The sequence below is a fragment of the Syngnathus floridae genome, chromosome 2, assembly GCF_059516105.1.
Source record: "Syngnathus floridae isolate MCC-2025c chromosome 2, RoL_Sflo_1.0, whole genome shotgun sequence".
NCBI classification, from domain to species: domain Eukaryota; kingdom Metazoa; phylum Chordata; class Actinopteri; order Syngnathiformes; family Syngnathidae; genus Syngnathus; species Syngnathus floridae.
In genome coordinates, this window is record NC_142414.1 from 2,933,671 (window position 1) to 2,944,932 (window position 11,262).

General features: G+C 45.1%; 1 protein-coding gene across 2 annotated transcripts in view; it reads left to right on the top strand.

Moving 5' to 3' along the window:
* Nucleotides 1-10,956, top strand: part of LOC148401295 (uncharacterized) — a 30,749-nt gene extending 19,793 nt beyond the window's left edge. Inside the window, exons 4-5 of one of the 2 annotated variants that reach the window (XR_015853436.1) lie at nucleotides 2,253-6,755; nucleotides 7,230-10,956. Coding sequence is in view for 1 of the 2 variants with exons in the window: in XM_088358186.1 (XP_088214312.1) it covers nucleotides 3,857-5,608 (1,752 nt within the window). In the remaining variant the exon portion in view is untranslated. Of the gene's footprint in view, nucleotides 1-2,252; nucleotides 6,915-7,229 lie in introns of both variants that reach the window. The other variant, XM_088358186.1, reaches the window with a different exon arrangement.
* Nucleotides 10,957-11,262: the final 306 nt, after the last annotated feature.

An 11,262-nucleotide genomic window follows, 5' to 3' on the forward strand; every position in this document is an offset into this window, starting at 1 on the left:
TATATGCTAACCGTTAGCATTCCATTGGATTCTCGATAGGAGTTGGCATTAAGGTAATCGCTTCATTTATATACAGTTGATGTGCTGTGTCAGTTAAATGCATTTCAGAAAAGGAATGTTACTAAGATATATTTTGTACGTCTGCTTGCAGTTTTACAGTGTGACTTAAGTAAAGCCTTTAAAGAGGATTGTGGCGTCCTGCTGCTTTCTTTAGAAACCTTTTGTCTATCTGCCGAGCGTGTTGTAGCCAGCCACACACACACAAGCAGGGGTAGAATAGTAAAAAGGCAGCTCCTCCTACGGCCAACGGATCTTCCAACCTGTGAGTAGAAAGCAAACTCAAGAAATTAAGATGACGCAGATTAAAGGACATATGGATTTAAACGAATTGGAAACACGGTCACGAGTATCCAGCTGTTCACAATCCAGCAAACTGTCTGTAGCGAGCACTCTAGCCTTGAAAGCATGAGCTAAAGCTGAGGACACACGTGCAGAGCTAGCATTTGATAAACGAGAGGCAAAGATGTTAAAGCAGCAAACTGAAATTCAGGCTAATCTGCATGTATTAAGAATGGAAAAGGCAGCTGCAGCCGCACAAGCAGAAGCTGAAATACTGACAATAGAGGCAACTGCTGTAGAATGTGTTCAGAAGAGCCCATTGTGTTGTCTCAACTCAGCTGAATTACATGGTAAAAACGCAGCAGTGCAAATGTCTGTTCAACAGCCAGTTAACCAGTCCTACCAGAGCGTAACGCCCAATGCAGTAAGCTCATCCACAGCGCCACCACATGATGCAGAGGCACCTCCACCCTCACATCCACCAATGCGCCAGCCTAAAATGGATGACGGTGTTCAGAGTAGAAGCCAAGGTGATATGTCATCAAGTGAAATCAGTGATCATGAGTTTATTGAATTGGACCGCCACACGCATGGAGGACAAGGCTCAACTTCACAACAACACACGAGCACTGCACAAAACCAACCATACAGCTACAGGGAACCATAACATTAACCACAACAGCAATGAATTCAAGCCTTTCCAGCCATATCAAATGCATTCATTCCCTATGTGCACCACCAGTCCATCTAATGTAGTGGCTACAACTGACCTGGGGAAGTACCTGATGCCTCGCGAGCTGGTGAGTTCAGGCCTGCTGAAGTTTGATGACAGACCAGAGAACTATTGGGCCTGGAAAGCATCTTTTCTCAGCTCAACTAATGACTTAAGGCTCTCCGCTAGGGAGGAACTCGATCTCCTATGCAAATGGCTCGGGCCATCGTATTCTGAGCAAGCTAAAAGGATCAGAGCAGTACACATCCACAATCCACCTTCTGGCGTCAGGATGCTGTAGCAGAGACTGGAAGACGTTTATGGCTCTCCAGAAGTGATTGAGAACGCTCTTGTGAGAAAAGTTGAAGATTATTCCCTAAAGTATCTGTCAAAGACAATCACAAATCTAGAGAACTCGGAGACATCCTCATGAAGCTTGAAGCAGCTAAGACAGATGGGTACTTACCTGGCCTCTTGTATCTCAACACTTCACGTGGAGTCAGCCCAATCGTCCAGAAACTACCGCACACCCTACAAGAAAAGTGGATCACTGTTGGATCACGCTACAAAGAGTAACACAGGATTCCATACCCACCATTCTCAGTCTTCGTAAACTTCATCTGTGAACAAGCTAAAATACGCAACGACACCAGCTTCGCCAGCATAACAGGCTCATGGGGCGTAACCAAGACAGGAAAAAGTAGCCTAGTCAGCAACCCAGTGAGAATCTCAGTTGTTGTGAGAAAGACTGAAGTCTCAGCCGACAGCAACGCCAGTGGCAGCACCACAGCAACCGAACCTGATGATAATCATGACAAACACTGCTCTCTGCATAACAAGCCACATCCACTAAGAAAGTGCCGCAGCTTCAGAAACAAAACACTGGAAGAGAGAAAGGCATATCTGAAGGAGAGAAGCATCTGTTTCAAATGCTGTGCGTCATGCAACCATCTGGCCAAAGACTGTGCCATGCCTGTGCGGTGCAAGGAGTGTAACAGCGACAAACACCCCTCAGCAATGCACCCAGGGCCTGCCCCGTGGAAAACTGAAGTCCAACGGACTGGCACAGACCATGGCGGGGAGCAGCGTCAGGAAGTGGAGGCTGCCCCGTCAGTGAATCCCAAATGCACCAAGGTCTGTGGTAATGTTAACACTTCTAAATCATGTTCCAAAATCTGTCTTGTGCTCGTGTATCCTGCAGGGCAAAGAGACAGAGCGCTGAAAACCTATGTAGTTTTCAATGAACAAAGCAACAAGTCACTGGGCAGAACAGAGTTCTTCGAACACTTCAACATTAAAGGAGAGGGATCAACATACACTCTAAAGACCTGCTCAGGGGTGTACGAGACTTCAGGGCGACACGCCAACAACTTCATTGTGGAGTCGCTAGATGGAAACACACAATTTCCACTACCTACCTTGATTGAAAACGACATGCTGCCAGACGACAGGACAGAAATTCCATCGCCCGAGGTAGCCAGACATCATCCTCATCTTGAGCACCTGGTGGACAGAATCCCAGCTGTAGACCCAAGTCATCTATCCTGCTTCTCCTAGGACGGGACCTGATCCAGGTATACAAGGTACGAGGACAGTGTAATGGCCCTCACAGCGTACCGTTTGCCCAGCGGCTTGATCTTGGATGGGTGATCATCGGAGACGTGTGCTTGGGAAGAGCTCATAAGACAACGGACGGACGTCAGCGTCTTCAGGACCAGTGTACTGGTGAGCGGGCGCCACTCCATCCTAAGCCCATGCACCAGCAGCCTACTTGTTGAGGAGAAGATTGACGGTCCTGAGCCTCCCCACAGATTCTCAAGCGTCTCTACATCCAATTACAACAACAAAGTAGATAGCCTAAACACCACTGTGTTTCAAAGAACACAGCATGATGACAAGCTTGGCATGTCTGTTGAAAATGAACTTTTCCTTGACTTAATGGACAGAGAGGTTCACATGGATGAAGCAAATTGCTGGGTAGCACCTCTGCCTTTCAAGCCAAACAGGCCATGCCTACCCAACAATATACAACACGCCATGAACTGTTTTAGATCCCTGCGACGCATGCTGGAAAAGAAACAAGACATGAAGAAACAATTCTTCAAATTCATGCAAGCTATGTTAGATGCAGACCAAGCTGAACCCGCTCCAAAGCTCACACCACAGCAAGAACGCTGGTACTTACCGATCTTCAGTGTGTATCACCCACAGAAGAGAGACCAGCTCCGCGTGGTGTTCTACTCTAGCGCCAAGCATGAGGGTCTTTCCCTCAATGATGTTCTTCTCCGAGGGCCTGATATGAACAATACTCTACTGCACAGGTGTCAAACTCAAGGCCCGGGGGCCAGATACGGCCCGCCACATAATTTTATGTGGCCCGCGAAGACAAATTGTGCATCAAATTCGTGTGTCATTACTAGAATTGCAAATTGTCTTCACTTTTAATAATATCTTTTTTTTATAATATTTGACCAGATTTTACTCGTCTGATTTGAAAATGATTTGTCAGTTTGTTTTGTAGCTTTTACTGTATATAATATGAGGTGCTCATACATTTATTTGGGTTGACAGTCATAATGGCCCGCCGAAAGAAGTTATGACTGTAATGCGGCCCGCGAAAAAAATGAGTTTGACACCCCTGCTCTACTGGGAGTCCTCATCCGCTTCCGCAAAGAGCTGATAGCTGTGACAGCAGATACAAAGCAGATTTTCTACTGCTTTATTGTTCAGCAAGAGCATCGTGACTTCCTGAGATTCTTGTGCTTCGAAGATTATGACCCAAACAAGCAAGTCATTGAATGTCGCATGAATGTGCACGTTTTTGGAAATTCTCCCTCACCTGCAGTAGCCATCTGCGGACTGAGAAAAGTCACCCTGCATGGAGAGGAAGAGCATGGCACTGCAGCTAAACAGTTCATCATGAGGAATTTCTATGTGGATGATGGGCTTTCCTCTTTTCCCACTGAACACAAAGCCATCTCTGTCCTGAAAACAACAAAGGAGATGTTAGCAGAGTCAAGCATCAAACTACACAAAATAGCATCCAACAGCCGTTCCGTGATGGACGCCTTTCCCCCTGAAGAGAGGGCCAAAAACCTAGTGGATTTGGAGCTAAGTGTAGACCCCCTACCACTACAGCGGAGTCGAGGACTTACCTGGAACCTGCAGTCTGACACGTTCAGCTTCCGCGTATCCAGAGAACAGAAGCCATTCACTAGAAGGGGAATCTTATCTATTGTCAATGGCCTGTACGACCCCCTGGGATATGTGTCACCTGTAACTATCCAAGAGAAGGCCTTAGTCAGAGAGCTCTCCACCGAACAAGCTGAATGGGATGATCCTCTTCCACCGCCAAAGGAAGAACAGTGGAGACTGTGGACTGACTCACTGTGTGAGCTTGAACATCTTCAGATCAACAGACTCTATGTGCCCCTCTCTCTGTGCTTCACAAGCCACAGAGTACTCTGCATCTTCTGTGACGCATTCATGATGGCTATATCAGCAGTGGCCTACCTCAAAGCAACAGACACAGAGGGAAACTCCCACGTTGGCTTTGTCATGGGCAAGTCGAAGCTGGCCCCACACCCTCCACTTACGATTCCACGTCTGGAACTTTGTGCTGCTGTCCTGGCCACTGAAATGGCAGACCTAATCACAGAAGAACTAGACATAGACATCAACAAGATCACATTCTACACAGACAGTAGGATAGTCTTGGGCTATATCCACAATGCAAGCAGAAGATTTTACATATATGTAGCCAACAGAGTTGCCCGTATTAGGAAGTCCACAAGTCCTGATCAGTGTCACTTTGTAAGCACAGAACAGAACCCCGCGGATCATGGGACCCGCTCAGTGCCAGCTGCTGCATTGAAAGACACTAACTGGTTCCTGGGCCCTGCTTTCTTGTCAACAGACACCTACTCACAGCCAGACACATTTGAGCTTATGGACACTGATCCAGACGTAGATATACGCCCAAAACAGGTTACAGCTTTCGCCACCAATGCCTCTGAAAGTGAGTTGGGGTCTCACCGATATGAACGCTTCTCCAGTTGGAAGACACTCAGTCGGTCTATAGCCAAGCTCATACACAAGGTAAAAAAATGCATGAAAAATCAAAACAGCAAAACCGATGCACTGACGCAGGCGAAACTAGTGCTAATGAGAAATGCTCAACGTGATGCATTTGCAGAAGATATTAAATGTCTTTCCAGGAGTGATATCCTCCTCAAAACCAGTCCTTTGAGAAAGCTGAACCCCATTGTGGCTGCCGATGGCCTTCTGAGAGTTGGAGGATGCATCCCTTTGGCCGATTTACCCTGGGAAGAGAATCACCCAATCATTGTCCCCAAGAAGCACCACATCGCCACCTTACTGGTAAGACATTACCATGAACAGGTTGCACATCAGGGCAGGCATCTAACAGAAGGCGCTGTCAGTTCTGCTGGGCTGTGGCTGATTGGAGGCAAAAGGCTGGTGTCAAGTGTGAAACACAAATGTGTGACCTGTAACAAGCTACGAGGAAGAATGGAAGAACAAAAACTTACCTGCTGAACGACTCAATCCAGGTCCTCCGTTCACAAACGTAGGTGTTGATGTGTTTGGCCTGTGGATCATCAGTGCAAGACAAACACGAGGTGGCATTGCAGAGAATAAGCGCTGGGCAGTCATGTTCACCTGCCTAGTTTTAAGAGCTGTGCACATTGAGGTGCTGGAATCCTTGTCATCTTCAAGGCTCGTAAACGCACTGAGAAGGTTCACAGCTGTCCGTGGCCCTGTTCACCTCTTCCACTCTGACAGAGGAACGAACTTCGTCGGGGCATGCAAGGAGCTCAAAATAAACTCTGATGACCCTGAACTGAAAGCCTATCTTCAAGATCAAAGCTGCACATGGACATTCAACCCTCCCCACTCCTCACACATCAGTGGAGTGTAGGAGCGGATGATAGGTGTTGCCCGAAGAATACTGGATGCCCTGCTGCTCAAGACAAAAACCCTACTTCTGACTCATGAGGTCCTGGTCACGCTCATGACCGAAGCTATGGCCATCATGAACGCTAGGCCTCTAGTGCCCATCTCTTCAGACCCAGACATGCCCACGGGTCTGTCACCCTCAATGCTCCTCACACAGAAGATTGATCCAGTGTCGCCACCACCAGGAGAGCATGACCTCACAGACCTCTACAGCAAGCAGTGGAAGCAGGTCCAGGCTCTAGCTGACGCTTTCTGGAAACGCTGGCGTCAAGAGTACCCGGTGTCAATTCAACCAAGGCAAAAGTGGCACATTGACAAACCAAACCTGTCTGAAGGAGATGATGTGCTTTTTAAAGATGCACAGTTCAAGAGAAACACGTGGCCTGTGAGAGTGGTCGTGAGCGCCATTCCCAGCAAAGACTCTAAAGTTCGCAAAGTGAATGTAAAGGTAGTCAGACAGGGTACTCAGAAAGTTTATTCTAGGCCTGTCTCAGAAGTTGTTCTGCTAGTTAAAGGAGAGTAGTGTTATAAAACATTATAACGGAGTGTGATGTTCTGTAGTTAACTCTGGTTAGACAGGGATCTCTAGTGGTCACGTGTTGTCATAGCAACGCTATGCGCGTTTTGTCCCTCAATTGTTACCGTAGTTAAACAGTTCGGAACGTATGGAGAAACTGCCGTCACAATTTTCCAATTCTCTATCTTGCGGCTAGGAAGACATATGCCTGTAAGTATGTTATGTTCAACTGCTGTATAAGATTACTACTAAGACTGTGTCTGATGTAAACAGGTTAGTGACCGAAATTAGACCTGTATCTTTTGAGTTCGTTCGTATATGCTAACCGTTAGCATTCCCATTGGATTCTCGATAGGAGTTGGCATTAAGGTAAGCGCTTCATTTATATGAGGGGTCTCAAACTCCAGTCCTCGGGGGCCGCATTCCTACATGTTTTCCAAGTTTCCCTCGTTAAACTCACCTGATTCAAATGATCAGTTCATCCTCACATTCTGCAGGAGCCTGATAATTGAATCAGGTGTGTTTAACGAGGGAAACTTGGAAAACATGTACGAATGCAGCCCCCGAGGACTGGAGTTTGAGACCCCTGATTTATATACAGTTGATGTGCTGTGTCAGTTAAAGGCATTTCAGAAAAGGAATGTTACTAAGATATATTTCAAACGTCTGCTTGCATTTTTACAGTGTGACTTAAGTAAAGCCTTTGAAGAGGATTGTGGCGTCCTGCTGCTTTCTTTGGAAACCTGTTGCCTATCTGCCGAGCTTGTTGTAGCCAGCCACACACACACAAGCGGCCAGAATAATACTTGATGTCAAAGTCAATACCGTAATTTGAGCTGATATTGAGCAGCTGTTGGAACCCACTACTACAAGGTGAAAGTATGCCATTGTTTACATTCACTGAAGCTAAACGCGTACAACTTGAGACGTCACTTGCGGCTCGGTGCAGTCAAACTCATCTGCGCGACAAATTTAAATTATTTTTTTTCAGAGCAACAGCTTCCTTTTCGTTGTTTTGATCGTCAATTTATATTTATAAGCCCATAAGCTAACTAAAACCGATGTATACATATACCGATGTCTCTGGGCCTTTAATACCATGGCAATGGGGATGTGGATGATACGCACCCTGATCAACCGATTACACTTAAATTCGGTTTTATGAATATTAGATCACTTCATACGAAAGCAGTTCTCGTTAATGACCTTATCACGGAACATAATCTAAACGTTTTTGGTCTTTGCGAGACCTGGTTAAAACCTAATGAATTGCTGCCACTTAACGAGGCCTCGCCTCCAAATTTTGTGAGCTCGCATGTGGCACGTCCTCGAAAAAAGGGTGGGGGTGTCGCCCTCATCTCAAATTCTGAGCTTAGATTTAGGCCTCGCTCAATTCACGTATTTAAAACATTTGAAGTTCTCATTGTGCGATCCACTGCGTTACCGTCATTCTATCTTGTTGTTATTTACCGCCCACCCGGGGCTTACTCTGGCTTCCTGGATGAATTTTCAGAATTTGTGGCTGATCTAGTGACAAATGCAGATAATATAGTTATCATGGGTGATTTCAACATCCACATGAATTCACCGTCAGAACCACTGACTTCGGCATTTCAAACTTTAATCGATACGTGTGGTTTTACGCAAGCTGTACAAGCAGCAACGCATAAGAATGGAAATACCTTAGATCTGGTATTATCCCGGGGACTAGCAACCTCAAATATAGCAGTACTGCCATACATTACTGTTCTGTCTGATCATTTCTTAATAAAATTTGAAATTTTAGTTCCTTGTCAAAGACAAGAGAGCAATCGGAATTATAGCAGCCGTAATCTTAACTCCATGACTGCAACTGCGCTGTCTGAGTTACTGTCGCCGGCAACCGCCATGTTTCCCGCATACAGCGGCTCTATCGATAATCTTACAAATGAATTCAATGCGACATTATTAAAAGCCATCGACTCTGTGGCACCGCTACGTCTGAAAACTCGCCGTAGATGGCCAACTCCGTGGTTCACAGATGAAACACGTACGTTTAAACAATTATGTAGAAAGCATGAGCGCAGATGGCGTTTAACCAAACTTGAGGTTTTCCATCAGGCATGGAAGGACAGCCTCCTGAAATATAAAGATGCGCTAATTTTAGCAAAAACTAGTTATTTTTCGCAAGTCATTAATCTTAATAAAAACAATCCTAAATACCTATTTGATATAGTGGCAAAGCTAACTCTGCGCCAGCCGACCCCCGATAGCTCCTTCCACTCAGCTGATGAGTTTATGAAATTTTTTGCTCGAAAGATTGAGTCCATTAGGGACGAGATCAAGAATACCATGCCAATCGCTCCGCTGGTTACTAGCGATGGGGATCATGCAATAACCCTCTCAAATTTTGATAGCGTGTCCCTTGAAATGCTTACAAAATTGGTTAGTACGGCTAAACAAACATGTTTACTCGACCCGCTTCCAGCCAAACTACTTAAAGAATTATTTCCAATTTTAGGACCGTCCGTCTTAAATATAATCAATCTGTCTGTTTCCTCTGGGATAGTGCCAATAGCCTTTAAAACCGCTATTATTAAACCACTACTTAAGCGAGCAAATCTTGACCCGGACTGTCTCAGTAATTATAGGCCAGTTTCAAACCTCCCATTCATAGCAAAACTTCTCGAAAAAGTAGTAGCGCAGCAGCTTATTGATTACATGGTCGCTAATAATCGATATGACTCCTTTCAGTCTGGTTTTAGAGCTAATCATTCTACAGAGACAGCACTTGCTAAAGTGACTAATGATCTCCTCATAGCTATGGATTCAAATACGTCGTCTGTATTGTTACTACTCGATCTTAGTGCTGCCTTTGACACTGTAGACTTTGATATTTTATTAGGGCGTCTTAAAAGTTGTGTTGGTATCTCAGGGTCAGCACTCAGCTGGTTCAATTCCTATCTATCAGGCAGGACGCACCGAGTAGTCCATGGTAATACGTCCTCTGAGCTTTATAATGTTACGTGTGGTGTTCCACAGGGATCGGTACTTGGACCGATTTTATTTAATATTTATATGATTCCGCTTGGGGACATAATACGTAAATATAATATTAGCTTTCAATGCTACGCGGATGACACCCAATTATATATGCCGTTATCGATGACAGATCCACGGGACTGTTGTAATCTCGAGGCGTGCCTTGCGGAGATCAAGCAATGGATGTCTCTCAACTTCCTTCGTCTTAACCCAGATAAAACTGAGATGTTGATAATTGGTCCTACTCGTTATCAACACTTATTTAAGGAAACCACTATAACTATAGATAACCGGACTATCACGCAGAGTGATACGGTAACTAATCTCAGGGTAATATTTGACCAAACGCTCTCCTTTCAAAAACACATTAAGAATATAACCAGGATTGCGTTTTTTCACCTTCGTAATATTGCTAAGATTCGTCCTATCCTCTCGACCGGGGATGCGGAAACCATTATACATGCGTTCGTTACGTCGCGCCTGGACTACTGTAATGTATTATTCTCTGGTCTTCCTAAGTCCAGTGTCAAAAGTCTACAGTTAGTGCAAAATGCCGCTGCGAGGATGCTCTGACGGTCAAGAAAATTTGATCACATTACCCCAATATTAGCCAAATTACATTGGCTCCCGGTCCATTTAAGATGTGACTTCAAGGTTCTTCTACTAACCTATAAATCACTGCATGGCTTAGCGCCTTCGTATCTCGTCGACCTAGTCGTTCCTTATGTTCCGTCTCGTAACCTTCGTTCGCAAAACGCTAGTCTTTTAGTTATACCGAGGGCCAAGAAAATGTCTGCAGGGTCTAGAGCATTCTCTATTCGGGCTCCAGAGCTTTGGAATGCCCTACCAATGGATATTAGAACTACTACCTCAGTAGAAACATTTAAGACACGTTTAAAGACACATTTCTATGAGATGGCCTTTAACTAACTTGTGATGGCCGATTTGGCCGGAGTTTGTTTTGTTCTCTCTGCCCACCCCCTCCCCGGCTGGGTTAGGTGGCTCAAAAGCTGATCGCGGCTAGCTGGATTCTCGGGGACCAATTCAAGATGAAGGAACTGCAGCTCAACCCCCTTGAAGACACGGCCAGGACAACCGAGGGCACCTCCGACATCCATTTTTTCATTGATTTTCATATTATCTATTACTTGTGCACTCTCTGCATCCATTATAACCTGGTGATCCTGAAAGGGGGATCCTTCCATCTGTGGTCCCTTCTCAAGGTTTCTCATTTTCCCCTGGCAGGGTTTTTTTGAGTTTTTCCTTGCCCTTTTGGGAGCTTATGATCAGAGGATGCTTTGAGAATAATTGTCAATTTTTGGCTATGTGAAGCCCTTTGAGACTGTTTGTGATTTAGGGCTATACAAATAAACTTGACTTGACTTGGTCAGTTGTGGCTAAATCATACTAAATCATCCTACTATCTATCGAGGCATGAGCATCAACAGTGGATACCACGTGATCCAGCCATGACGAGGTATTCCATGCCTCACTGACATAAGTGAAACTTGTGTCAGGCAAGAGCATTTTACTTGATATTACCAAATTGGCATCTTTTGTGAAACTCTCCATATTTTTAGCAAATAGAGATGAACTATCAGACAGATCTGCATTATAGTCCCCTAAAACATAGATGCATGACGTAATATTATCCTCAATAAAGGATTGAATGAAAGCAAGCCTGCTAACATACTCA